At 37.9% G+C, this 27,570-nt stretch overlaps 2 protein-coding genes across 2 annotated transcripts; both read left to right on the top strand.

Annotated features, from left to right (window-relative positions):
* The first annotated feature begins 745 nt into the window (after positions 1-745).
* Positions 746-1,669, top strand: LOC135227720 (putative olfactory receptor 8G2). Its single transcript, XM_064268326.1, has one exon. The coding sequence runs from the start codon at positions 746-748 to the stop codon at positions 1,667-1,669; it is 924 nt and encodes a 307-aa protein (XP_064124396.1).
* Positions 1,670-24,690: 23,021 nt separating this feature from the next.
* On the top strand, positions 24,691-26,529 carry LOC100671047 (olfactory receptor 8G50-like). Its single transcript, XM_064268357.1, has one exon. It carries the CDS (start codon positions 25,390-25,392, stop codon positions 26,338-26,340), a length of 951 nt encoding a protein of 316 aa, XP_064124427.1. The 5' UTR covers positions 24,691-25,389; the 3' UTR covers positions 26,341-26,529.
* The last annotated feature ends 1,041 nt before the right edge of the window (positions 26,530-27,570 follow it).

Genomic DNA, 27,570 nt, shown 5'->3' with positions numbered 1-27,570 from the left:
TATACTAGTAATTGTTGTGGAATCCCTGGATAGTGCAAATGGTTAATGTGCCTTGGAAGAAAGTCCTGTTGATCTACTTGCAAAAAATCAACCGTTGAAAATCCTGTGGAGCACAGTTCTACTCTGATACACATAGGGTCGAAATTAGTCAAAATCAACTTGATGGTAACCTGTCTGTTTCCTGGTAGGATTTGTTCTGCAGAAGAGTTGAGAGAATTGCAAAAAAGGCATGGAAAGTGCTTTGTTGTTGTCACTGCTGTTAGGTGCCAATGAGTAAATTTTCAACTTGTATCGATCCCATGTGACAAAGTAGAACAAGCCACATGGTTTTCTAGGCTGTAATCTTTACAGAATCAGACTTCCAGGTCTTTTGCCAGCAGAGTCACTGGGTGGGTTTGCACTGACAACCTTCTTGTTAGCAGCCCAGTGCTAAGCGATTGTACCACCAGGGATCAGAACACTCAATATTCTAAGTCATCAGAGTAGTTCTTTGAATGTTCAGAGTCCGGTCAGTACTATGACCCACTCTTAAAGCACAGAAATAAAAGAAGATACAATTCCACCTGATGTTTATTTGCATGATCCATAACACTTGAACCCCAGGGTCCTTAACTTCCAACATAAAGCAGGGACAGAAGAGAGAATCGGAGATACCTGAATAAGACTTGCATCTTTTTCATACTGCTTAAACAAACACCTACCTCAAATTTCTTCTTCTCTTCCTCCAGAAACTGCCCAGAGGAAAATGGCAGCAGGAAACCACTCCACAGTGACTGAGTTCCTCCTCACTGGGCTAACAGAAAAGCAAGAGCTCCAGTTGCCTCTCTTTCTTTTCTTCCTAGGAGTCTATGTGGTCACAGCACTGGCGAATCTGGGCATGATCACACTGATTGGGCTCAGTTCTCACCTGCACACCCCCATGTACTATTTCCTCAGCAGTTTGTCCTTCACTGATCTCTGCTGTTCCACTGTCATTACCCCCAAAATGCTGGTGAACTTCGTGACAGAAAAGAACAGCATCTCCTACCTTGAATGCATGACTCAGCTCTACCTATTTGCATTTTTTATTATATCAGAAGGCTCTATGCTAGCTGTGATGGCATATGATCGCTATGTTGCCATCTGTAGTCTATTGTTTTACAATGTCACTATGTCTTATCAGGTCTGCTCCTGGCTGGTAGTTGAGGTATATATGATGGGTTTGATTGGTGCCACAGCTCATACATTTTGCATGCTTAAAGTGGTTTTCTGCAAGGCTAAAATAACCAACCATTACTTCTGTGATCTTTTTCCACTACTGGAGCTGTCCTGCTCCAGCACTTATATCAATGAAGGGGTAATTTTGTGCTTCAGTACATTTAATATTCTTGCATCAATCTTGACCATCCTTGCCTCCTATGTCTCCATCATTGCCAACATTCTGCTCATCCGCTCCACTGTGGGCAGGTCCAAAGCCTTCAGCACATGCAGCTCCCACATCACAGCTGTTACAATCTTCTATGGTTCTGCAGCATTCATGTACCTGCAGCCATCAAGTGTTTGCTCCCTGAACCAAGGCAAAGTTTTATACCATTATTTTTATTTTGTATTTTATTTTATGTTTTATTATTATATTTTATACCATTATTGTGCCAATGCTAAATTCGCTGATCTACAGCCTGAGGAATAAGGATGTCAAAGTTGCTCTAAATAAAATCATTGAGAAAAGACTATTTTGCAATGGCAAAGACCTCTAATTCTTGGAGAAGATTTAGTAAGTAAGAATTGTAGAGATAGCAACATATATACAGAAGTAGTGAGATTATTGCATTACTTATTTGGAAGAAATATCTAAAGGATAAGACTAGATTCATAGGGTCACATGGAGGACAGGGTCAATTCTAGGAAGTCCCAGACGTCACCCATAGTAACCCATATTACCTCTATTCACTTTTGTAAAAATCTACAAAGGACTTCAGGTGGGGATATTATAATTTATATACATGGGACTTAGCACTTTGTTTAAAAAAGATTTATTTATCTCAATTCATAGAATGATCTGTTTGGGTTGTATCTTTTGATCTTCTTAACAATTTGTGTATCTCACCTTTATTACTAATAAATGTACAAACACACTCTTCTGGAGAAAAGTGATCTCAAAATAATTTTTAATCATTTGAAATCTACAAAATTCAATTCCTACTAGCTACTATGTACAGAGAACTGTATTAAGGAATATGGGGCAGATGGTGAATTACAAGACATAAATACTCCCCATAAGATTATAACAATATGGTGGAAGAGACTGGTAGAATAATCATGGCTAAATACATTATATGTATTTGTACTTATTTCTTTATGCAACTTTTTTTTACTGTGCTTTAAGTGAAAGTGTACATTTCAAGTCAGTTTTTCATACAAAAATTTATACACACGTTGTTATGTGTCCTTAGTTGCTCGCCCCGTAATGTGACAGCACACTCCTCCTCTCCACCTCATATTTCCCATGTCCATTCAACCATCTCCTGTCCCCTTCTGCCTTCTCGTCTCACCTCTGGAGAGGAGCTGCCCACATAGTCTCATGTGTCTACTTGAGCTAAGAAGCACACTCCTAATGAGTATCACTTTATGGCTTATAGTACAGTTCAATCTTTGTCTGAAGACTTGCCTTCGAGAATGGTTTTAGTTTGGGCTAACAGAGAGCCTGGGGGCCCTGTCCTCTGGGGTCCTTACATCTCAGTAAGACCATTAACCGTGATATTTTTCCTGGCACTTGAGATCTGCATCCTACTTTTCTCCTGCTCCATCGGGGATTCCCTGTTGTGTTCCCTGTCAGGGTAGTCAGAGGTAGCCAGGCACCATCTAGTTCTTCTGATCTCAGGCTGATGGAGTCTCTGGTTTATGTGGCCCTTTCTGTCTCTTGGGCTAACATTTTCTTTGTCTTTGGTGCTCTTCATTCTCCTTTGCTCCAGGTGGGTTGAAACCAATTGATGTGTCTTAGATGGCCAGTTGATAGCTTTTAAGACCCCAAACGCCACTCACCAAAGTGGGATGCAGAACGTTTTCTTAATATACTTTGTTACGCCAATTGACATAGATGTCCCCTGAAACCATGATCCCCAGACCCCCACCCCAGTTACTCTGTCCCTTGAAGTGTTTGGTCGTATTCAGGAAACTTCTTAGCTTTTGGCTTAGTCCAGTTGTGCTGACTTCCCCTGTATTGTGTTTTGTCCTTCCCATCACCTAAAATAATTCTTGCCTATTATCTAATTAGTGAATACCCCCCTCCCTTTTTTCCCTTCTACCTTTGTAACCACCATAGAATGCTTTCTTCTGTGTGTAAACCTTTTCTTGAGTTCTTATAATAGTGTTCTCATAGAATATTTTTCCTTTTCAACTAATTTCACTCAGCATAATGTCTTCTAGATTCATCCATGTTATGAGATGTTTCAAGGATTCATTGTTCTTTATCATTGTGTAGTATTCCATTGTGTGTGCATATGCCATAATTTGTTTATCCATTCATCCTTTGATGGGCTCCTTGGTTGCTTCCATCTTTTTGCTATTGTAAACAGTGCTGCAATGAACAGGGCTGTGCACATATGTTCATGTAAAGCCTCTTATTTCTCTAGGATGTATTCCAAGGAGTGCAATTGCTGGATCATATGGTAGTTCTATTTCTAGTCTTTTAAGGAAGCACCAAATTGATTTCCAAAGTGGTTGTACCATTTTACATCCCCACCAGCAGTGTATAAGTGTTCCAGTCTCTCCACAACCTCTCCAACATTTATTATTTTGCATTAATGCTAGCCTTGTTGGGGTGAGATGGTACCTCACTGTAGTTTTGATTCGCATTTCTCTGATGGCTAATGATCGAGAACATTTCCTCATGTATCTGTTAGTTGCCTGAATGCCTTCTTTGGTGAAGTGCCTGTTCATATCCTTTGTCCATGTTTCAGTTGGGTTATGCAAAATTCTATTTTTCGCATTTTTAGTATTGCGCTGTCACCTCCATTTCCCTATGAATCCTATATTCAGTTTCAACTATTTCTATAGATTTTTCTTTGCACCCATATTAGAGAATCACAGGTGTAGAAGTGACATTCTTTGACTATGCACTGAACTCAGATGGATTACTTATTCACATGCAAAAGTTAAAATTGGAAAAATTTGTTTTCTGACTAATTACTTGTGCCCTTCGTCCCCCAAAACTAAATGTTTATTCAGGAAAACAAATTTGGGAGAATTGTTTTGTGGACACTCAATAATTGTTGAGGCTTCAAGTACAAATTTGGTAATCTCACTCCTTACTTGTCAAAGAAGGAGTGTAAAATAGAAAATGTGACTCAGAGAATATATTGCAAAGACTTCTAATCAATAAATCGACTCCTCCTCCCCTTTCCCAAATAAGATCCCATTGGTCTTTTTTAGAATAGCAATCAGAAAACTCTTTTTCATCCTCTTGAGAGGCAATAAACTAAAAACAAACAAAAAATAAACCCATTACCCTGGTGTCATTCCTATTAATAACTCTCAGTAACTTTTGTTGCCTCAGTTACCACCAGCTCCTCTGGCCAGTTGCTGAGCTCCCACATCTTCTCTTGCTGGTGGTAGAGCATCTGGATATATTTCCCCATCTCTCCCTAGAAAGTTTCTTCAGACTCTTAAAGACCAGATATTTCACTTTATTTTTAGAGCCACTTCTAGATAAGAGCTATTGGTGTGTTTTTTCTAATGCTTCTAAGATTCAAAGCTTCTGAAACAATTGTGTTAAGGAGAAAAAAGCATGGACATCTCCAAATAACATGATCCTCTTGACTGCTCATCTCTATAATGCTGTGCCCAGATGCAGAGCACAGGGCTACTGGGTCTTTTTAGACCAAGCGTGAACATTTACATCTGGTTAAAGTGTATTTTTAAAATCATCTGACTGGACTGGCATGCCTAAAACTGTGCTTGCTTTACAACTTGCCATCAAATAGGAAACATTAATACACTGATGTGGTATCACCCCTTACGTCACCACATAAAATCACAAGTTGTAATGAGAGAGGTGAAGGTATTTCCCTCTTTGGAAACTAAAAAGAAACTTCTTTCTTGGCCTCCTAAGTACTTACTAATCAGTCTTTATCTACGTATCTCATGTTTTAATCCTGCAAAAAGAAATATGTATATCTCTATATGTATGTGATTCCATATATTTGTATATATTTATGTGTAACATATATGTATATGTATGTGAATTATATTCATATATGTACACTGCTTGGATATGTTTCACAAGGGCTATGTTATATGTAATTTTGATTGTATTAATGTAGGCACTGAACAAACAACACCCATTGGGAAATTTTTTTTGCCCTGATGAGTGATAGGTTGAAATGACTGTGCATAAGAATTGTTCGTATTTAAGGGGATTTATTTATATATTAAAAGTTCTTAAAGGTGTTAATGAGATAAAAGTGTTTGAGCCATCTCTAGTTATTCTGAGGACTCATAGACAATATGTTATTAAAATATTAGGATAGATATTAGACAGATGCCAAAATGGAAATAAAGCTCTACCACAACACAGAGGGAAAGAAGGAGAAAAAAAAATTTACAAATTAAAAAGGAAAAAATTCATGGGCTCGTCAAGTACCCTTACTAAACCAAAACCAAACCTGTTGCCACCTAGTCAATTTTGACTCATAGTGACCCTATAGGACAGAGTAGAACTGACCAATAGGGTTTCCAAGAAGCAGCTTGCTAGTGGATTTGAAGTGCCAACCTTTTGGTTAGCAGCCAGGCTCTTAACCACTGCACAACCACAGCTCCCAGTACCATTACAGAAGGGTACATGTAATCGAAAGTTTTAATAAGAAGAAAGAACATGATATATTAAATAAATTCAAACACTAAGCCCTATGATGGACTTGGATAATGTTCTCATACTCAGTTTGTCTCTCCTTCCTTCTGGCACAAGTATATATTATTGTGTAAAAGAAAACAATTCCTCATTAATAATTAGCATTTTCATGGACCACCAGTGTGTTACAGGGACAGAGCTGATGTTCACCTTCTGTATCAGTTAGGATTGGAACCCTTGTGGCACAGTGGTTAAGAATCAGATGCAAGGGAGCCTGAGAAATGCCATGATTATTCTATATGGCCATGTGCCAAACTAAGATCCAGGGCATTGATTATTGAGGAAGAAAGAATGAATATAAATGATATTTAGCAGTTGCAGCCCCACCTTACAAAATTTGTGTTTAGTCACAGAAAACTCTGGTGATCTCTCAAGAGTTTAACATTTGGATTAGGCATTGTGTCTAAGAAGAATAATATAATATAACAGTGTGATTAAAATAAAATGCATAATGCATAAATAAAATGTATTAATATTTTAATAGCTATTAAGAGCTGCCAGAAAGGTAAAAAATATGCTGGATGGGGTAGCTAATAGAAATCTCAACAAAGCTTATTTCTTAGGCCTTCATTCATGCTGCTTCTTGGTCCTGAAGTGGCCTCTTGATTCCATCTTGCCTTTCCAAATTGTACACACCTTTCAATGAAAAAGTCAAGTGTCTATTTCTCCATGCATTTTTGACCACTCCAGGGTATCATTAGGCCCTTTTCTAGGTCATCACACATTCTATGGTAATAATGTCCTTTCTGGTACTGTTTACTATTAATGAATGCTTGTAGATATCTCTATGAAGATTATCAAATTCATGAGAACAGAAAACTATGTTTTACATTATTTCAGATTTCTTGGTCTATAGTTATATAATGGTTGTTGTGTGTGCCATATAGTAGATTCTGACTCATAGTGACCCTACAGGACAGAGTAGAACTCTATCCCAATGTAGTTTCCTAGGCTGTAAACTTTATGGAAGCAGACTGAAAGGCCTTTTCTCCCTTGTAGTGGCTGGTGGATTTGAACTGCTGACCTTTCAGTTAGCAGCCTAGCACTTTACCCAATTTGCTACTACGTTTCCTCATATAATTATTGATCAGCAAAATTCTCCACAGGGATTATGGATCATTCTGTTTCTAAGTTGGTGCCCTTCTCACTCCAAATTGCAAAAAGAAAAAAAAAAAAAGACTTAAAAATAAGCAGATTAAAGCCCCCAATCTATGAATTATTAAAACATTTAAGGCAAGGCCAAGAGGGTGGAATCCCCTGGTTAGAGAAATAACAACATCAAGAAACAATTCAAGACCAGGACACAGGAAGATCACCCAGTTATCAGCCAAGATAGGGAAATCACAAAATCAAATCAAAGCTAAAAGACTGTAAAGAGGTAACCAGAGACATCAATATGTAATCAATGACAATGTCAAAAAAAAGAAGGGGAATAAACAGTGTAGTCACAGAACTTCTATGTGGAGGGGAAGTTAAGGTGATATTAAGAAATAAAAGACTGATTTAAACTTAAGAAAGGATAAACTTCAAGGTAACCACAGAGGAAGCTAACAAACCTAATCACCAAACTAAAAAAGAAGAAAAACATAAAGACTCAGCAAACACAAAATTAACAATAATGAAAGAGATGAAAAGAAAATACATAAACAGAAAGAATTCAGCACAGAAAATTAAGCAGGACAAAAATCTGTCAACACCAAAGAAAAAACCATCAAATGACAGCAGTAAACTCATACCTATCCATGATTATACTAAATATAAATACCTTAGATGCACCAGTAAGGAGACAGAGAGTGGCAGAATGTATGTATATGTTAAAAACAAAACACTGTCTCTATGCTGACTACAAGAGACACGGTTTAGACACAAACTAAAACTGAAAGGATGGAAAAAATATATATGAAGCAAACAACAAGCAAAAAAGAGCATCAATGGCAATATTAATCTCTGATAAAATGGACTTTAAAGCAAAATCTGCCATAAAGGTAAAGAAGGACACTATATAATCATTAAAGGGTCAGTACACCAGGAGGACGTAACCATAATAAATATACATGCACCCAATGACAGTGCTCCAAAATACATAAACTCTAACAGCACTTACAAAAGGAATAAACAGTTCCATAACAGCAGTAAGAGACTTCCAGTGTGCCCTTTTCAGTGAAAGACAGAACATCTAGAAATAAATTCAATAAAAATATGGAAAATCTAAATGCTGTAATCAACCAAATTGACCCATAGACATATACAGAACTGTCTACTCAACAGCAGCAAATTATACATTTTTTTCAACTCACATGGAACATTCTCCAGGATAGATCCCATTTTAGAGGAAACGGACAAATTTCTGGAATTACACTATCAACCTAAACTAACACAAACTGAGGCAGGAAAACTAAACAAACCTATAAGAAAGGAAGGGATTAAAGAAAAAAAAATTACCAAAACAACAAAAAAAACCTTGACCCAGACAGCTTCACTGGAGAATTCTACCAAACTTTCAGAGAAGATTAAACACCAAGACTACTATGTCAGAGGACAGAAAAGGAAGGAAGACTCCTGAACTCATTTTCTGAAGCCAGTATAACCCTGATACCAAAGCCAGGCAAAGACACTTCAAAAAAAAAAAAAAGAAAAGAGAGAGAAAGAAAGAAAATTACAGGTCAATGTACCTTGCGTATATAAATGCAAAAACTCTCAACAAAATTCTAGAAAATAGAATTCAACAGCATATCAAAAAAAAAAAAAATCATAGATCATGACCAAATGGAATTAATACCAGGTATGCAGGGACTGTTCAACATTAGAAAATCAATCAACATAATCACCCACATAAATAAGACAAAAGAGCCACACGATCTTATTAATTGATACAGAAAACGCCTGTGACAAAGACCAACACCGACTCCTGATAAAAACTCTCAGCAAAATAGGAACAGAGGGAAATTCCTCAACAAAATAGAGGACATTTGTATAAAGCCAAAGCCAATATCACTGTAAACAGAGAGAGACTGAAGACAGTCCCCTTGAGAATGGGAACCAGACAAGGATGGCCTTTATCACTACTCTTATTCAATATTGTTCTGGAGGTCCTAGCTAGAGCAATAAAGCAAGCAAAGGAAATAAAGGACATCCAAATTGGCAATGAAGAGGTAAAAATATTCCCATTTGAAGATGATAGGATCTTATACACAGAAAACCCCAAAGAATCTACAAGAAAGCTACTGCAACAAATAGAAGATTTGAGCAAAGAAGCAGGATACAACATTAACAGAGAAAAATCAGTAAGATTCTTCTACATTAACAAAGAGAACTTCGAAAAGGAAATCTCCAAATCAATACAGTTACAAAAGCCCCCAAGAAAATAAAGTACTTAGGGATGATTCTAACCAGGGACATAAAAATCCTATATAAAGAAAAGTACAAAACACTACTGAAAGAAATCAAAAGAGACCTACATAAGTGGAAAACCATATCATGTTCATGGATAGGAAGACCCAACATTGTGAAAATGACAGTTCTGCTCAAAGCTATCTACAGATACAATGCAATACCGTTCCAAATTCCAATAGTACTTTTTAAGAAGATGGAGAAACAAATCACAAACTTTATATGGAAAGGGAAGAGGTCTCAGATAAGTAAACCATTACTGAAGAAAAAGAACAAAGTGGGAGAGCTCACACTACCTGATTTTACAACATATCGTGCAATGATGGTAGTCAAAACAGCTTGATACTGTTACAATAACAGACACATAGACCAGTGGAATAGAATTGAGAACCCAGACATAAATCCATCTATCTGTGAGCAGCTGATGTTTGACATTGGGCTGATGTCTGTTACATGGGGAAAAGACAGTCTCTTTAACAAATGGTTCTGGCATAACCGGATATACATCTACAAAAAAATGAAACAGGACCCATACTTCACACTGTACACAAAAACTATCTCAAAATGGATCAAGGATCTAAATATAAAAACTAAAACAATAAAGATCAAGGAAGAAAAAATGAGGACAAAGCTAGGGGCTCCAATACAAAGTATAAACAGTACACGAACCATAACTAAAAATGTACAAACACCAAAAGAGAAACTAGATAACTCAGAGCTCCTAAAAATCAAACACTTACACTCATCGAAAGTAGTCACCAAAAGAGTAAAATGAAAACCTACACTGGGAATAATTTTTTGGCTATGATATATCTGACAAGGGTCTAATCTCTCAAATCTACATGATACTGCAACACCTCAACAACAAAAAGACAAACAATCTGACTAAAAATTGGTCAAATGATATGAACAGGCACTTCACTAAGGAAGACATTCTGGTGGAAAACAGATACATGAGGAGTTGCTTGCAATTGTTAGCAATTATAAAAGTACAAATCAAAACTATATTGAAATACCAACTCACCCCAACAATATTGACACTAATCCAAAAAACATAAAGTAACAAATGTGGGAAATGTTGTGGGCAGATTTGAAGTCTTACGCACTGCTGGTGCGTACGTAAAATGGTACATCCAATTTGGAAAACGATATGGCACTTCCTTAAAAAGCTAAAAGCAGAAATACCAAACAATTCAGCTATCCCATTCCCAGGAATACATCCCAGAGAAATAAGAGCCGTCACACAAATAGACATATTCACACCCATGTTCACTGAAGCACTATTCATAATATCAGAAAGATGGAAACAACCTAAATGCCCATCAGCATATGAATGGATAAAAAATTATGGTACATACACACAAAGGAATACTAAGCAATGATAAAGAACAGTGATGAATCTGTGAAACATCTCACAACATAGATGAATCCGGAGGGCAATACACTGAGTGAAATAAGTCTGTCACAAAATGACCAATATTGTATGACACCACTATTCTAAGAACTCAAGAAAAGGTTTACACACAGAAAACAGCATTCTTTGATGGTTACGAGGGTGGAGAGGGAAGGAGACGGGAAATCACTAACTAGATTTATTAAAAAAAAAATTTATTAGACGTGTCAATTTCGGCAAAGTGAAGGACAATACACAATACAGCGCAAGCCAGCACAACTGGACCAAAGCAAAAGGAAAGACGTTTCCTAGACACGTTTAAACACTTTGAGGGACTGAGTAGCTGGAGCTTGGGCCTGGGGACAGTAGTCTCATTGGACACCTAGGTCAATTGACATAACATAGTTTATAAAGAAAATGTTCTACATCCTACTTCAGTGAGTAGCATCCAGGTTCTTTAAAGCTCATGGGGACCATCGAAGATACTCGACTGGTCCCACCCAGCCTGGAGCAAGGGAGAATGAAGAAAACCAAAGACACGAAGGAAAGATTAGGCCAAAGGGCTAATGAACCACAACTAACACAGCCTGCACCGGAATGAGTCTAGCACATCTAGGCTACTACCACTGACTGCTCTGAGAAGAATCACAATAAAGGGACCTTGGACAGAGCTGGAGAAAGATGTAGAATAAAGTTCAAGATCTCAAACACACACAGACACACACACACACACACAAACAGACTGACTCGTCTAACAGAGACAGGAGAAACGCTGAGATTATGGCCCCCAGAAACCATCTTAACTGAGTACTGAAGTCACTTCTGTGGTTTACCCTTCAGCCAAAGATTACCAAAACCAAAAACTAAACCCCTTGTGATCCAGTTGATTCAGAATCATAGTGACCCTACAGGACAGAACTGCCTTTACAGGGTTTCCACTGAGCGCCTGATGGATTTGAACTGCCGATTTTGGTTAACAGCCTGAGCTCTTAGCCACTGCGCCACCAGGTTTCCGTCAGCCAAAGATCAGACAAACAATAATACAGATAGCTCAACCATTCACACAAGACTCGATGGGTCCATCAGCCAGGGAAAAAGATGAGAAGGCAAAAAGGGACAGGAAAGCTGGACAAATAGGAATGGAGAACTCAAGGTCGTGAAGGGGAGAGTATTGACAGGTCTCTGGGATCGCACCCAAGGTCATAAAACAATATGTGCATTAACCATTTGATGAGAAACTAATTTGCTTTGAAAACCTTCATGTAAAGCACAACTAAAAAAAATTTCTGAGTTCTATCAATTGAATGATGTCCTCTAGCTATGCTTGGATGCTTGAAGCCAAAAATGGTAGGGTCTCATTCCAAAATGAACCTGTCTTCCACAGCAAGTACCACTGTTGTAATTTTATGTTAAATTGATTATTTCATCATTTCTCTCTCTTCCACTAGACTAGCATTGACCAATAGAACTTCCAGCAGTGATGGCAATGTTCTCTCTGCATTTCCCGATACAGTAGCCACTGGTCATGTGTGGCTGTTGAGCACCTGAAACTGTGCTAGTGTGACTGTGAGAGTAAATATTTAGCCTAATTTAATTTAGTTAAATTTTAAATAGCCACATGTAGTTAGTGGTTGCCATATTGGAGAGCACACAGTACTGGACCAATATTGTGTTTAGTTTTTTTCCCATTATCACTTTAGCACCTATCACAAAGCTTTGTGCATAAAAGGAAAATAAATAATTTTAATGGGGAAATGAATGATTTCATGAGTTTTGAGCTATAACATAAATTCATTTTCTTTTTTTTCCTAAATAAAACCTGTTGCCATTGAGACGATTCTGATTCATAGCTACCCTATAAGATAGAGTAGAACTGCCCCACAGGGCTTCCAAGGAACACCTGGTAGAGTAGAACTACTACCTTTTTGGTTGGCAACTGAACTCTTAAACACTACGCCACCAGGGTTTCCTTTTCCTAAGTAGGTAACCATGTATCTCAGCTTATTATCCATAATTTTGGTTTATACCTGTTGTCTTAAAATACTGATTGATAGTGCCTACAATCTGAAAAGTTGATTAACATTTTGGGCTTCATTTTCCTCATTCATGAAAGAGGATAGATAAACATGTGAGGACTAAAGCTGTAGAGTGCTTCAAACATTATTTGATGTATAAAACCAATATAACCAAACTCCTGCTATCAAGTAGATCTGACTCATAGTTCTTTCATGGCCCTAATCTCTGAGGAAGCAGACTGTCACATCTATCTCCCTTGGAAACTGGTGGTTTAGAACTACTGACCTTTTGGTTAGCAGTTGGTTGCTTTAACCACTGCACCACCAGGGTAAGTGCTACATAACTGTTTCCCAAATATGTATTAAGCTCAGCTGAAGACAAATTTGTTTAAAAATACAGTTTTGTATTCTAAGTGTATATTCTAACACACTGAGCCCTGGTGGCATAGGGGTCAAGAGCTCGGCTGCTAACCAAAAGTTTGGCAGTCCGAATCCACCAGCTGTTCCTCAGAAACCATATGGGGCAGTTCTGTTCTGTCCTATAGGGTCACTATGAGTGATCATCTACTCGACGGCAACTGGTTTTCGATATTCTAACATGCAAAATGATGTTTTGCCCATTTGTTAAATGAATGAATGCTTTAAAAATGTAGCATACTTGGAAGCAACCAAGGTGTCCATCAACGGTTGAATGGTTAAATAAATTATGGTATATTCACACAATGGAATACTATGCATCGATAAAGAACAGTGACAAATCTGGGAAACATTTCATAACATGAAGGAACCTGGAAGGCATTATGCTGAGTGAAATTAGTCAGATGGAAAAGGACAAATACTGTATAAGACCACTATTATAAGTTCTTGAGAAATAGTATAAACTAAGAAGAACACATTCTTTTGTGGTTATAAGAGGGGGAAGGGAGGGAGGGTGGGAGAGGGTTATTGACTGATTAGATAGTAGATAAGAACTACTTTAGGTGAAGGGAAGGATAATACTCAATACATGGAAGGTCAGCTCAGCTCGACTGGACCAAAAGCAAAGAAGTTTCCAGGATAGACTGAATGCTTCAAAGGTCAGCAGAGCAAGGGCGGGGGTTTGGGGACTATGGCTTAAGGGGACTTCTAAGTCAATTGGCAAAATAAATTCTTTTAAGAAAACATTCTACATCCCACTTTGAAGTGTGGCGTCTGGGGTCTTAAATGCTAACAAGCGGCCATCTAAGATGCATCAATTGGTCTAAGCCCACCTGGATCAAAGGAGAATGTAAAACACCAAGGTCACATGATAACTATGAGCCCAAGAGACAGAAAAGGCCACATGAACTAGAGACTTACATCATCCTGAGACCAGAAGAACTAGATGGTGCCCGGCCACAACCGATGACTGCCCTGACAGGGAGCACAACAGAGAACCCCTGAGGGAGCAGGAGAACAGTGGGACACAAACTCCAAATTCTCATAAAAAGACCAGACTTAATGGTCTGACTGAGACTAGAAGAATCCCAGCGGTCATGGTCCCCATACCTTCTGTTGGCCCAGGACTGGAACCATTCCCAAAGAAAACTTATCAGAAATGGAAGGGACTGGACAATGGGTTGGAGAGAGATGCTGATGAAGAGTGAGCTACTTGTATCAGGTGGACGATTGATACTGTATTGGCATCTCCTGTCCGGAGCAGAAATGGGAGGGTAGAGAGGGCTAGAAACTGACAAAATGGTCATGAAAGGAGACTGGAAGGAGGGAGCGGGCTGACTCATTAGGGGGAATGTAAATGGGAGTATGTAGTAAGGTGTATATAAGTTTATATGTGACAGACTGACTTGATTTGTAAACTTTCACTTAAACCACAATAAAAATTATTAAAAAAGATGTAGCATACTAAATGTAATCATTTTATGAGAAAACTGAAGTTCATCTGGCTATCCGGGTCAGTGTATGCAAGTTACCTTTCTGTGCCTCAGTTCCATTGTTCTTTAAATGGGCATAATATATGAAGTGAAATCATATGAAATTGCTACTTGATTCAATATAATATTGTCTTCCACATTGGGCTGTGTGAGGATTAAATCACTAAATGTAACAGGTTTAGAATTTTGTGTGTGTGGTGCATAGTAAGTGTTCAGTAAATCCTTGGTATTATAAACAAAAGTTTATGCACAAAAAGATAGTCTTCAAAACTACAGAGAGCAACACCAACAAATCCAGTGAACATTTCTCTGAACCTTAAATAAATAGAAAAAGAATTAAAACTATGGTTTCAAATAGTTCAGAAAATATATTCATTTTGGAAGCTGTTGTCATAAGGACCTCCTAGAACAATGTCTGTCAGACCTTAATTTTGAGTCAATAATGTACCGACTGTCTACTATTTCAACACCGAGAGGGAATATTATACACTACGGAGCCAATGAGAGCATCATAAGAAAGATGAGAAAAGAAAGTTTTAATTGCTCCTTTTTCCCAGTAGCTCATCCCTGGTGAACAGAAATCTTGGGGGACCTTCTATCTGTATGTTTTTGATGAGACCTCTTGTATATTGAAACCCTAGATAAAAACGTGCCACTTTGGCAAATGTCTCAGGTAGCACTATGAGGGAATTACACTAGGGAATCACAACTTTGATTCATAATATTTACATGAGAAACTCAGAAGCGGACATCTGCATTCTGAGCCCTCAGTAAAAGAGAACCAAGGGGTCTCTATTTTGAACTGCCACCCCCGACATTACTAAGAGCTATTTCCTTCAGAGGGCACTTGGTCTAAAGTATACAGAGCACCCTGGCTAAACATTCCACACAGGAAAAGGTGAGTGTCTGAATCCCATCTGTCCTAGAACCTTTTAATCTTCATGAAGTCTCAGGCTTCTTACAACCATATTGGAATTTCATAAAGATACCTGTCCAATCGTTACTCATTTTTTCCTGTAATGCATTCAAAGGCAGAAAACTATCTTTTTTTTCATATTTCAACTCTTTTGCTCAGGATTCATTGATCTCTAGGTGAGTAAGTCAACGTAGGCTAAGACCACTGACACAGGGTAGGTGATTTGGTGAATCCTCCACAAATAGCAGTCACAGGGCATTCAAACAGACAGGTGGTGAAAAACAGGGCAGCAGAACAGAAAGCAACAGAAATTGAAAGCATGTACCAGGGTCAGTTCTCAAGTGGTCTGGTCACAGGTACCGTATTTTTACACAAATAACTTGTGCCTTTTATGTTTGTTTGTCAGCCACTCTCTTTCCCCAAGGTATTTTCATAAGTGCCTCCATGTCAATTTGCGTAACATAGTTACTAAAATACCTCGAGGTGGGGATGGTATGGGTGGCAAAAAAATGTAGAAGGTGCCTGTTATTTATGTAAAAATATGATAATAGATCACAGCCCCATATCTGCAGTGAGAGTTACCAAGACAGCACAATAAATACTGGGGCTTCTCTGATGCGGGCTGTTATTAATGGGTCAGCCCGACTCAACGGCACTGGTTTTCTGGGTTCTCATGAGGCAAAGAATACAGGAAAAACAGTCGACTGGCCAAAGAATTAGAGTCAGGGAAATGGGAGGATACTGCAGCTCAGCTCCTTTAATAGGGGTCAAAAAAAGGAACTGATTCAAAAAAAAAAAAATTTTTGAGATATTATAAAGGGTAACTGGTAAGTCATAATTTAGGGGTTTAAAAGAGCAGCAGCAAGTTGGACTTGATCATGAATGGACAGTTTTATGCTGTAAACCTGTTGCCCTCAATTTGATTGTGTTTTGTGGTCACCCTCTGTGTTACAGAATAGAACTGAGGTACATAGACTTTTCTGGCTATAATCTTTATGGACACAGATTGCCAAGCACTTCTTCCATGGCACCACTTAGTGGGTTTAAATCACCAGCCTTTCAGTTGATAACCGAATACAAACTGCTTGTCCTCTAGACATTTTTATATTCCTCATAGGAAAGTATAGACTCGACCCAAAGCTTGGGAGTGTTGCTGTCTGCACATGGCAAAATATCTTGCAGTCAGAGGAAAGCCGATGTCAGGCAACACATTACTGGATACCTCACTTACGTCTGCTGGGAGTTGGCAGTTTGAACCCACCAGCTGCCCAAGGGGAGAAAGATGCAGCAGTCTGCTTCTGTAAAGATTTACAGCCTTAGAAACCCTATGGGGCAGTTCTACCCTGTCCTGCAGCATCACTATGAGTTGGAACTGACTCGAAGACAGTGTGTTTGGTTTGGTTTGAAGTAATGTTTATTTTATTTTTATATTTGCTCAATTTTTTTCTCTGATAAAAGATATAGGAGGAAGTTTTAAATAGAATATATGCCTGCCCCATATATGTAATTTATTACTAATTCATGATTAATAAAATAAAACCAAACCATTGCCATGGAGTTGATTCTGACTCTTCTTGACCCTTTAGGACCTAGCAATGTATGATAATTCCAATTTCTCCTCATCCTTGTCAAACCTTGTTATTGCCTGTCTTTTGAATTATAGTCATCCTAGTGGGTGTAAAAAGGTGTCTTGTTGTGGTTTTGATTTCCATTCTTCTATTGACTAGTGATGTTGTGTATCTTCTAATGTGTTTATAGGCCATTTATATACCTTCTTTAGACAAATGCCTGTTCAAGTCTCTTGCTCATATTTGTATTGTGTGTTTGTCTTTTTGTTGTTCACTTTTAAGAATTCTTAACATATTCTAGATGTTGTTGTGGTTAGGTGCCATCTAGTCCAGTCATTATTGTTCAATACATCAAATCTATTCTTGAGGCAGTCTCTAAATTCAGGTGGGATACACTCAAGGTTATTCTTTGGCTCTCGTGAACTTGTTTTAATTTTCTTCAGCTTCAGTTTGAACTTGCATATGAGCAAATGATGGTCTGTTCTGGAGTCGACCCCTGGCCTTTTTCTGACTGATGATATTGAGCTTCTCCATCATCTCTTTCCACAGATGTAGAGGATTTCATTTCTCTGCATTCCATCTTTTGAGGTCCATTTGTTTAGTCACCGTTTACGTTGTTGTAAAAAGGTATTTCCAATGAGTAAGTGGTTAGTCTTGTAAAATTATATCATGGGATCTCCCATGTGGTTTCTAATACCAAGGCCATATTTTCCAACTAACAATCCTTCATCTTTGTTTCCAAATTTTGCTTTCCAATCACTAGAAATTATTAATGCATCTTGATTGCAAGTTTGATCATTTCAGACTGCAGAACTTAGTTAAAATCTTCACTTTTTTTATCTTTGATATTAGTAGTTGGTTTATAAATTTGAATAATAGTGTATTAACTGGTCTTCCTTGTACGGATAAGGATAATATCACTGACATCATTCTATTTCAGCATAGATCTTGAGATGTTCTTTTTGAAGACAAACACAATACCAGTCCTCTTCAATTTGTCATTCCTGGCCTAGTATGCCATATGGTAGTTCAATTCAAAATGACCAATACCAGAAATCAAACCAAATATTAATAGGCCTCTTTAAGGTGTTAAAAAGTAAAACTGTCACCTTGAGGCCCTGGTGGTACAGTGGTTAAGAGCTAGGCTGCTAATCATAGAGGTTGGCAGTTTGAACCCACCAGCTGCTCCTTGGATAAGGAAGTTTTACTCTGTCCTATAGGGTCACTATGAGTTGGGATCAACTAGAAGGAAGCAGATTTTCTGGTGTGAACCCAAGCCATTTTCTTTTCATTTGCCTCATATGCATGTGGAAGCTGGACAATGAATAAGGGAGACCAAAGAAGAATTGATGCATTTGAATTACGGCTTTGTTGAAGAATATTTAATATACCATGGATTGACAGAAGAACAAACAAATCTGTCTTGCAAGAGGTACAGCCAGAATGCTCCTAAGAAGGGTGAATGGCAAGACTTCATCTGAGATGCTTCGGACATGTTATCACGTGGGACCAGTGCCTGGAGAAGGACATCATGCTTGGTAAAGCAGAGGGTCAGCAAAATAGAGGAAGACCCTCAGTGAGATGGAGTCACACAGTGGCTGCAACAATGGGCTCAAACATAGCAACAATTATGAGGATGGCACAGGACAAGGTAGTGTTTTGTTTTGTCATACATAGGGTTGCTATGAGTTGGAACCGACTGAACTGCACATAACGACATTGCTAATATATAGAAATGCAATTGAATTTTTTGTGCTGATTGTTAAGCTGCAACTTTGCTGAAACTTTACGTTAGCTCTAATATATTTTTTATGGATTTTCCATACACAAATTTATATAATCTTTGAATAGTTTTATCTCTTCCTTTCCAACATGGTTACCTTTTATTTCATTGTCTGACTGATTGCTCTGCCCTGAATCTCCACTATAATATTCAATAGAAATGGCTAGAGAGAACATTGTTCTCTTATTCTTGATATTTGGAGGAAAGTATTCATTCTTTCAGCATTATGTATGATGTTAGCTGTGGGTTTTTTGTTTTTATGAATAAAAGATTTTTCAGCAGGGCATGTACACATCATATTGTATCATCAACTTCTAATTTCTTGTATCTAGCTTACACTTAAAATCATTTATATTTGAGGAATCTTGTTGAAAATAAAAGTTAGTTTGCAGTATGTTAAGAAAAGGGGATTTTAGGGTTGTCATTTGTCACATCAAGGAGGAGTTGGTTTCCAAGAGAATTAGAAGAAAGGTATCTTAGTCATCTAGTGCTGCTTTAACAGAAACTCCACAAGTGGATGGATTTAACAAAGAGAAATTTATTCTCTCACTGTCTAGTAGGCTACAAGTCCAAATTCAGAGCATTAGCTCCAGGGGAAGGCTTTCTGTCTCTGTCGGCTCTGGAGGAAGGTCCTTGTCATCAATCTTGCCTTGGTCTGGGAACATCTCAGCACAGGAACCTCAGGTCCAAAGGATCTGCTCTGCTCACAGCCCTGCTTTCTTGGTGGTATGAGGTCCCCGTGTCTCTCTGCTAGCTTCTCTCTTTTATATCTCAAAGAGATTGGCTTAAGACAGTGTCTAATCTTATAGATCTCATCAATATAACTACTGCTAATCCATTTTATTACATCAAAATGATAGGATTTACAACACATAGGGAAATCACATCAGATGATAAAATGGTAGACAATCACGAAATCATACAAGGGAATCACAACCTAGCCAAGCTGGTAGATATTTTGGGGGGACACAATTCAATCCAAGACAAAAGGTCTAGCAAGGAGTCACAAACTTGAATGCCATATGGATCAAGGAGGTAACAGAAATATATAAAGGGTTAAGACAGAGATTATTCATTTGAAAAGTGCATGTTTTGTGAAAGGCTCTAAATTCAAATACATTTCTAAAGGACTTTTACCAAAATATATATAGGGATGGGGTTGGGGATATATATATATATATATCTACTGGACTACTTCTTCCCAAGTTCGGTGGTTTACAGTTGTTGATGTAGAAAGATAAGAGAACATGGCAGCTAAACTCAGACTGCTGGAGCAACAGTGTTAGTAATACATTCCTCATGGCCATGGCTTTCTAACACTCGGTTAGCAGTTGCATTCTGCCTATGGTATAATAACTTTTTATAGTGGAACATTTAATAAAATTGCATTATATTCATCAGTCATGTGTTAATGGTGCCTGAAAAAAACAAAGGATAGCAGAAGCAGTCCTAGTACTTCCAGGAAATAGTGAGTATCCAAGGTGTGAAAGAACCAATAGAGCTATTATCCATGATAGGTGCCAGGTAACAGCAGAGAAGCAGGCTGTAGTGTGAAATGACTCGGGAGAGGATATAAACCAAGCACCCTTTCCTCAGTTTTAAGAATAATGGCCCAGGTGGAAGGGAGCATAGGATCAAAATGCTGCTAATATGTGTAATTGTACTTGAGTCATCTTATTGGAATATCTTTCTTAATGGTTCCCAGGATATTACCTGCTCTGGAGACATGTGAGTTACATTATCACACTGAAAATATCTGAAAATCATTTTGAAATTTATTTATGATGCAATATAATAGTAATTTAGTGTAATTACTGGGTATATGTGCTTAAAGACGTTGGCTACTAACCAAAAGGTTAGCAGTTCAAATCTACCAGATGCTCCTTGGAAACAATATGGAGCAGTTCTGCTTTATCCTATAGGGTCATTATGTGTCAGAATCGACCTGACAGCGAAGGGTTTGATTTGCTTTTTTTGCTGGGTGCCTGGTGTCCCTGGGTGATGCAAATGATGAAACTATTCAGCTGCTAATTAAAAGATTTGAGGTTTAAATCTTCTCAGAGATGCCTCAGAAGAAAGGCCTGGTGATGTATTTCCAAAAAGTCAGCCATCGAAAACCCTGTGAAGCACTGTTCTACTCTGACACACATCGGGTTGCCATGAGTCAGAGTAAATTTGACAGTGACTATTTATTTATTTATTTACTGTGTATGAGTCAAAATTGACTAGATGGCAGTAGGTTTAGGTTTTGGGTTGTATATTGTACACACATTTTTTGTTTAAAATTCAAGCTCTGCTCCGCTCAGATTTATTTAGCACATATTCTTCCTAATTTTTAAGCTTATTTTTCCTTAGCTATTGGAATTTTTTAAAAATCTTTTTGAAAACAAAATGGAATTCTGAAATATCTAAAATGTAATGCATTAAATTGTAAAAAATGATTCAAGTGATTTAAGACTTTGTGAAAAAAACTACAAAAGGCATTATTTTAATTTCACATGGTTTTTAGACGCTACATATTTAATATACAATACAGAAACTCAAGTTTTACTACAGGATCTAGAAAGACAAAAAAACAAAACACTAAATCTTTAATATTGCTTGGACTGTATGTTATGTATACCGGCACTATCTCATGTATATGATTTTGAAATCAAATTAACTTATTCATTTTCTTTGGAAAGTTATCTACTACTTCATTACCACTATTTTACGGATACATTTGGCAATATGACAGTTACAATTTTTAAGTCTAAAGTGGCTTTGAGATGACCTCGGGGAACATCTAGCTCAATTGGCATAACATAGTTTATAAAGAAATTATTCTACATTCTGTTTTGGCGAGTAGCATCTGGGGTGTTAAAAGCCGGTGAGTGGCCATCTAAGATACTCCATTGGTCTGACCCCTTCAGGAGCAAGGGAACATAAAGAAAATTAAAGACACAAAGGAAAGATTAGTCCAAAGGATTAATAGACCACCTCTACTGCAGCCTCCACCAGACTGAGTCCAGTACATCTAGATGGAACCTGGCTACCACCACTGACTGCTCTGACAGGAATTACAATAGAGGGTCCCAGACAGAGCTGGAGAAAAATGTAGAACAAAACTCTAACTCAAAAAAAGACCAGACTTTCTGGCCTGACAGAGACTGGAGAAACCCAAGAATATGGCCCCCAAATACCCTTTTAACTCAGTAATGAGGTCACTCCTGAGGTTTACGCTTCAGCCAAAGATTAGATGGGCCCATGAAAGAAAATGAGACTAAAGGGACACAGCGGCCCAGGCTCAAGGACTAGAAAGCAAGAGGGGACAGGGAAGCTGGTAATAGAGAACCCAAGGTCAAGAAGGGAGAGTGGTGACAAGTTGTGGGATTGTTAAGCAAAGTCATAAAACAATATTGCATTAATTGTTTAATGAAAAGCTAGTTCGTTCTGTAAACCTTCATCTAAAATACAATTTAAAAAAGAGAGAAAAAAAAGTGGCTTTGAGAATTTTGTAGTCCATAAAACAGTTTATTTTTTGTCTTAAAAGTATTATTATTTGATGTTAAATTTATTATACTGTTTAAGGTATGACATATCTAAGGATAGCTTAAGGATTATAAATAATGATATATTCATCATATCAGTGCCTTCATCGTATCAAAGAGAAGCTCTGCAGTGATACAACTCCATAAAAGACATTTACCAATCCCTAAGACATTTTAATTGGAGAATTAACATCATTTTTTATTGTTCTCAGAAGCACATCTGATAAGCTAGCAACAGCAACATTTTTAATGGTAGCAAATCATACTTTATTTTTCAAAAACAAGTCAAATAATTGTGTTCCTGAGAAGGTAAACATTTTTTCCTGGTACTATTTCAAAACTCTAGACAAATCACTTTTAAATCATAATTTTGCAGTGTTCTGATATTATCTAAAACTAACAATCTTTCACTCTAGAAAGTTTCTTTCACAATCATAGGTAAACTTTACTCCTATAGATAAGAAGCTTCAACAACAAAACTATTTCTTATTAACAAACAAAACAACTTTCAAAGTCTATGTATTTAAAATTTTCAAGGACTTTAGTTTTAATCATAATCCACAAAGTAGTAAACATGTGAAAATTGCTATTAGCAAAGACTGAGATTGTAATAACCTTGGTCATTAGTGTTTTACTTGAATAATCTTGGAACATGAAAGCAGAGGAGTCCACAGAAGATGTAATTTTGGCTTTATATTTGCTTGTTTTCATGTATCACTTGCACAGTGGAAGCACAAATACCTTCAGCAAACATTTATTGCCAAATTGACAATTTGAGAAAGATAATGGCTTTTTGATTAATTACAAGTTGTGAACTTAGTTATGTCCCTTTATCCATTCATTGTTCGTTGAGCAATCTGAGCATGGATAGATGACAAGTGTAAGATTCACCACTGTGGGATTCAGTCTACATGCTTGTCTAATTAGAATCACACAAGAATGTTAATTATTAATATCATAATTTTTCCAGCTCTTATGTTCTTTGAATGTAGGGTGTATTTTGCACATGCTTTGCTTTTAGCCAATTGGTATTTCCAGGAGATATAAGTGTTAGTACAGGTCTTTTACTATTACTTTTATTTCCCATAGTTATGTGAAATTTATCTGTACTATTAGGAAATTTTTTTTTTTTTTATTAGGAAACCACCATCCACAACTATACTGAAAATCCACTGTCTCCTAGAATAACTCACATAAGACTCTCAAGTTTCAGTTTTTTCATCTATGGAATGGGAATCATAAGCTTATAATATATAGGGTTGCTGGGGAAAATATATTAAATAATATTTATGAAGTGCCTAGACAGTTCTAATCACATGGTAAGCACTGAATAATACCACCCTAAAAAAAAAATTTTTTTATAAAATATTTAATATAAATAATAAATAGTAATATAATCCTCACATTCATTCTTATCTCCACACTCTTTTCCTTGTTTCTGATAAATCATCAATCTTTTATGATACCTTTATCATCTTTTTCTTTTGAACATAGAACTGTCATCATGGTATCCCAATCCAGGACTCATCAACTTCCTTCAAAACTCACGTCTCAGAGATATAGACACTGTTTCTGCTTTTTAATGCCCTTGAGGGAGTGATAAAAGATCTGATCTAAAGGTGAGTGTGAAATACAATGCAACATGCATATGACATGCAAAGACAACATGGTCAAAATACCACGTAAGTTTTCCATCCTGTAGCCATGGTCCCCTGGAACAAAACCTCCAAGGGTCATGGACCACGCCAGGTTACACGAGAGTATGTAGCACGTGGTGTTTTGGGAAAGAATGAGTTTTACCTTCAGTCATAGGAACTTCTGACTTCTCCTCATTAGAAAACACACTTCCTTCCTGGATGTGGGCCTCAGTTTGGAAATATACTTAATGCTAGCCATTCAGTTACTTCCCAGAGCCTCTATTTCTATAGTTTTAAATTGTTGCCAGTAGACAAGGTACTCTTTAAAGGGAAACCAGCCTACATCAGTGATCAGTACATTATTTTTATACTTTAATATCCACCTCACATTAATTGCAGTAAGTGTTTCTCTGAAATGATAAAGAGATAAGACTGGAGAGCAGACGTGACTAGCTAAAAGAAGAAACAGAAGGTGAAATGGTGAAGGACCCATATACAGCCACAAAAGTCTTCCATCATATAGCGATCACTTGTTTATAATATGCCTAACTATGGGCAAATATTTGACCTCTAAAAAAAAATTTTTTTTTTTTTTAGTGGTCACTATGAGCCAAATATATAAAATAAGTATACTAGTAATTGTTGTGGAATCCCTGCATAGTGCAAATGGTTATTGAGCCTCAGAAGTAAGCCCTGCTGATCTACTTCCAAAAAATCAGTCTTTGAAAACCTTGTGGAGCATAGTTCTGCTCTGACACACACGAACGAGGTCCACATGAGTCGGAATCAACTTCACGGTAACAGGTACTTGTTTCCTGGTAGCATTGTTCTGCAGAAGAGTTGAGAGGATTTCAAATAAGGCATGGAAGGTACTTTGTTGTTGTCGCTGTTGTTAGGTGCCACTGAGTCCATTTTCAACTCCTATCGATCCCATGTGACAGAGTAGAACTACTCCGTATAGTCTTCTAGGGTGTAATCTGTACATTAGCAGATTTTCAGGTCTTTCGCCAGCAGAGCTACTGGGTGGCTTTGAACTGCCAGCCTTCCAGTTAGTAATCCAATGCTAAACCATTGTACCACCTGGGTCAGAACACGCAATATTCTAAGTTATCAGAACAGGTCTTTGGATGTTCGGAGACTGTTCAGAAATAAAAACAAACAAGCAAAAAGATATAATTCCATCTGGTGTTTATGTGCATGACCCATAATCCCAGAGTATTTAACTTCCAGCGTAGAGCAGGGACAGGGAGAGAGAACTGGAGATACCTAATTGATAAGACTTGCATCTGTTTCATGCTGCATAAATAAACACCTAACTCAAATTTCTTCTTCTCTTCCTGCGTAGATTTCCCAGAGAAAAATGGCAGCAGGAAATCACTCCACGGTGACCAAGTTCATCCTTGCTGGGCTAACAGACAAACCAGAGCTCCAGCTGCCCCTCTTTCTTTTCTTCCCAGGAGCCTATGTGGTCACAGTGGTGGGGAACCTGGGCATGATTACACTGATTGGGCTCAGTTCTCACCTGCACACCCCCATGTACTATTTCCTCAGCAGTTTGTCCTTCATTGATCTCTGCTATTCCACTGTCATTACCCCCAAAATGCTGGTGAACTTTGTGACCGAGAAGAACAGCATCTCCTACCCTGAATGCCTGACTCAGCTCTACTTCTTCATTTTTTTTATTGTATCAGAATGTCATATGTTAGGTGTTATGGCTTATGATCCTTATGTTGCCATCTGTAATCCATTGCTTTACAGAGTCACCATGTCTTATCAGGTCTGCTCCCGGTTGGTAGTTGAGGTGTACATGATGGGCTTGATTAGTGCCACAGCTCACACAGGTTGCATGCTAAGAGTGGTTTTCTGCAAGGCTAAAATAATCAACCATTACTTCTGTGATGTTCTCCCACTACTGGAGCTCTCCTGCTCCAGCACTTATATCAATGTAGTGGTACTTTTGTGCTTCAGTGCGTTTAATACTCTTGCACCAACCTTGACTGTCCTCGGCTCCTATGCCTCCATCATTGCCAGCATCCTGCAAATTAGCTCCACTGAAGGCAGGTCCAAAGCCTTCAGGACATGTAGCTCCCACATTTTGGCTGTTACAGTCTTCTATGGTTCTGTAACATTCATGTACCTGCAGCCATCAAATGTCAGCTCCATGGACCAAAGCAAAGTGTCTTCTCTGTTTTACACCATTATTGTGCCAATGCTGAACCCCCTGATCTACAGCCTGAGGAATAAGGATGTCAAAGTTGCTCTCAATAAAATCATTGAGAAAAGGCTGTTTTGCATTAACAAAGGTTTATAAATCTTGGTAAATATTCAGTATGAAAGAAGCCCAGACACTGCAACATAGATACAGAAATAGTGACATTCTTGCCATCACTTGATTATTTGGAAGGCAGTTCCCAAGGATAAGACTGGATTCATAGTGTCATATGGACAGCTGTCTGTCACATGGCAGGCAATGTCAATTCTAGGAAGGCCCGGATGTCACCCCTAGTAATCCATATTACCTCTAATCTTTTTTTTTTTAATCTTCAAAGGCCTTCATGTGGGGAGGCTATAATTTATGTACATGGGATTTGGCACTTTGGTAAGGCTTAATTCTATCATAATTCATAGAATGATCTCTTTGGTCTATATCCTTTGATTTTCTGAATAGCTTGTGTTTTGGCCCTTGTTTCTAATAAGTGTACAAATAAAATTTTCAGGAAAAAATTGATCTCCAAGGTAAATAATTCTTAACCATTTCGAATCTACAAAGTTCATTACCTACTAATGACTAAGTGCAGAAAACTGTGTTATGAAATATGGGGGTAGACAGGTCTAAATAGTTGACCTGAGTGACAGGTGAGGAAAAGCTGCATCCTGAAGCAGCAACAGCCTCTGGAACTGGCATCTGGTGCCACAGCCTTGGGAGTTCCCTAGTGCCGAGTGGCAGGTCTGATTGCGGCTTGCTGCAGTGGGGCACGCACGGGACACAGCCCTAACCCCTAGCCCCCTGGGGTAACCTCGGCAGAGACTGAGCCAGCACAAGCAGGCTGCACACTGACGGGGCTAACGAGAGAACAACCAATCATGGGGAAGCAGCAACTGTTTTCGGAGAAGGATATGACTTCCATTAAGAAGCTCAATAGAGATACTGAAGACCTAATTTGCTACAATGAACCAACTTGACCTCATAGACTTACACAGAACACTCCACCCAACAGCTGCAAAGTATACTCCTTTTTCTAGTGCACATGGAACATTCTCTAGAATAGATCACATATTAGGTCATAAAACAAGCCTTTGCAGAATCCAAAACATCGAAATATTACAAAGCATCTTCTCAGACCACAAGGCCATAAAAGTGGAAATCAATAACAGAAAAATCGGGGAATAGAAATCAAATACTTGGAAACTGAACAATACCCTGCTGAAAAAAGACTGGGTTATAGAAGACATTAAAGAGGGAATAAAGAAATTCATAGAATGCAATGAGAATGCAAACACTTCCTATCAAAACCTCTGGGACACAGCAAAAGCAGTGCTC

This window comes from Loxodonta africana, chromosome 15 (assembly GCF_030014295.1).
Source record: "Loxodonta africana isolate mLoxAfr1 chromosome 15, mLoxAfr1.hap2, whole genome shotgun sequence".
Taxonomy (NCBI): Eukaryota; Metazoa; Chordata; class Mammalia; order Proboscidea; family Elephantidae; genus Loxodonta; species Loxodonta africana.
Note: the sequence above shows the minus strand (reverse complement) of the source record. Positions and strands in the feature narration are given on the sequence as shown.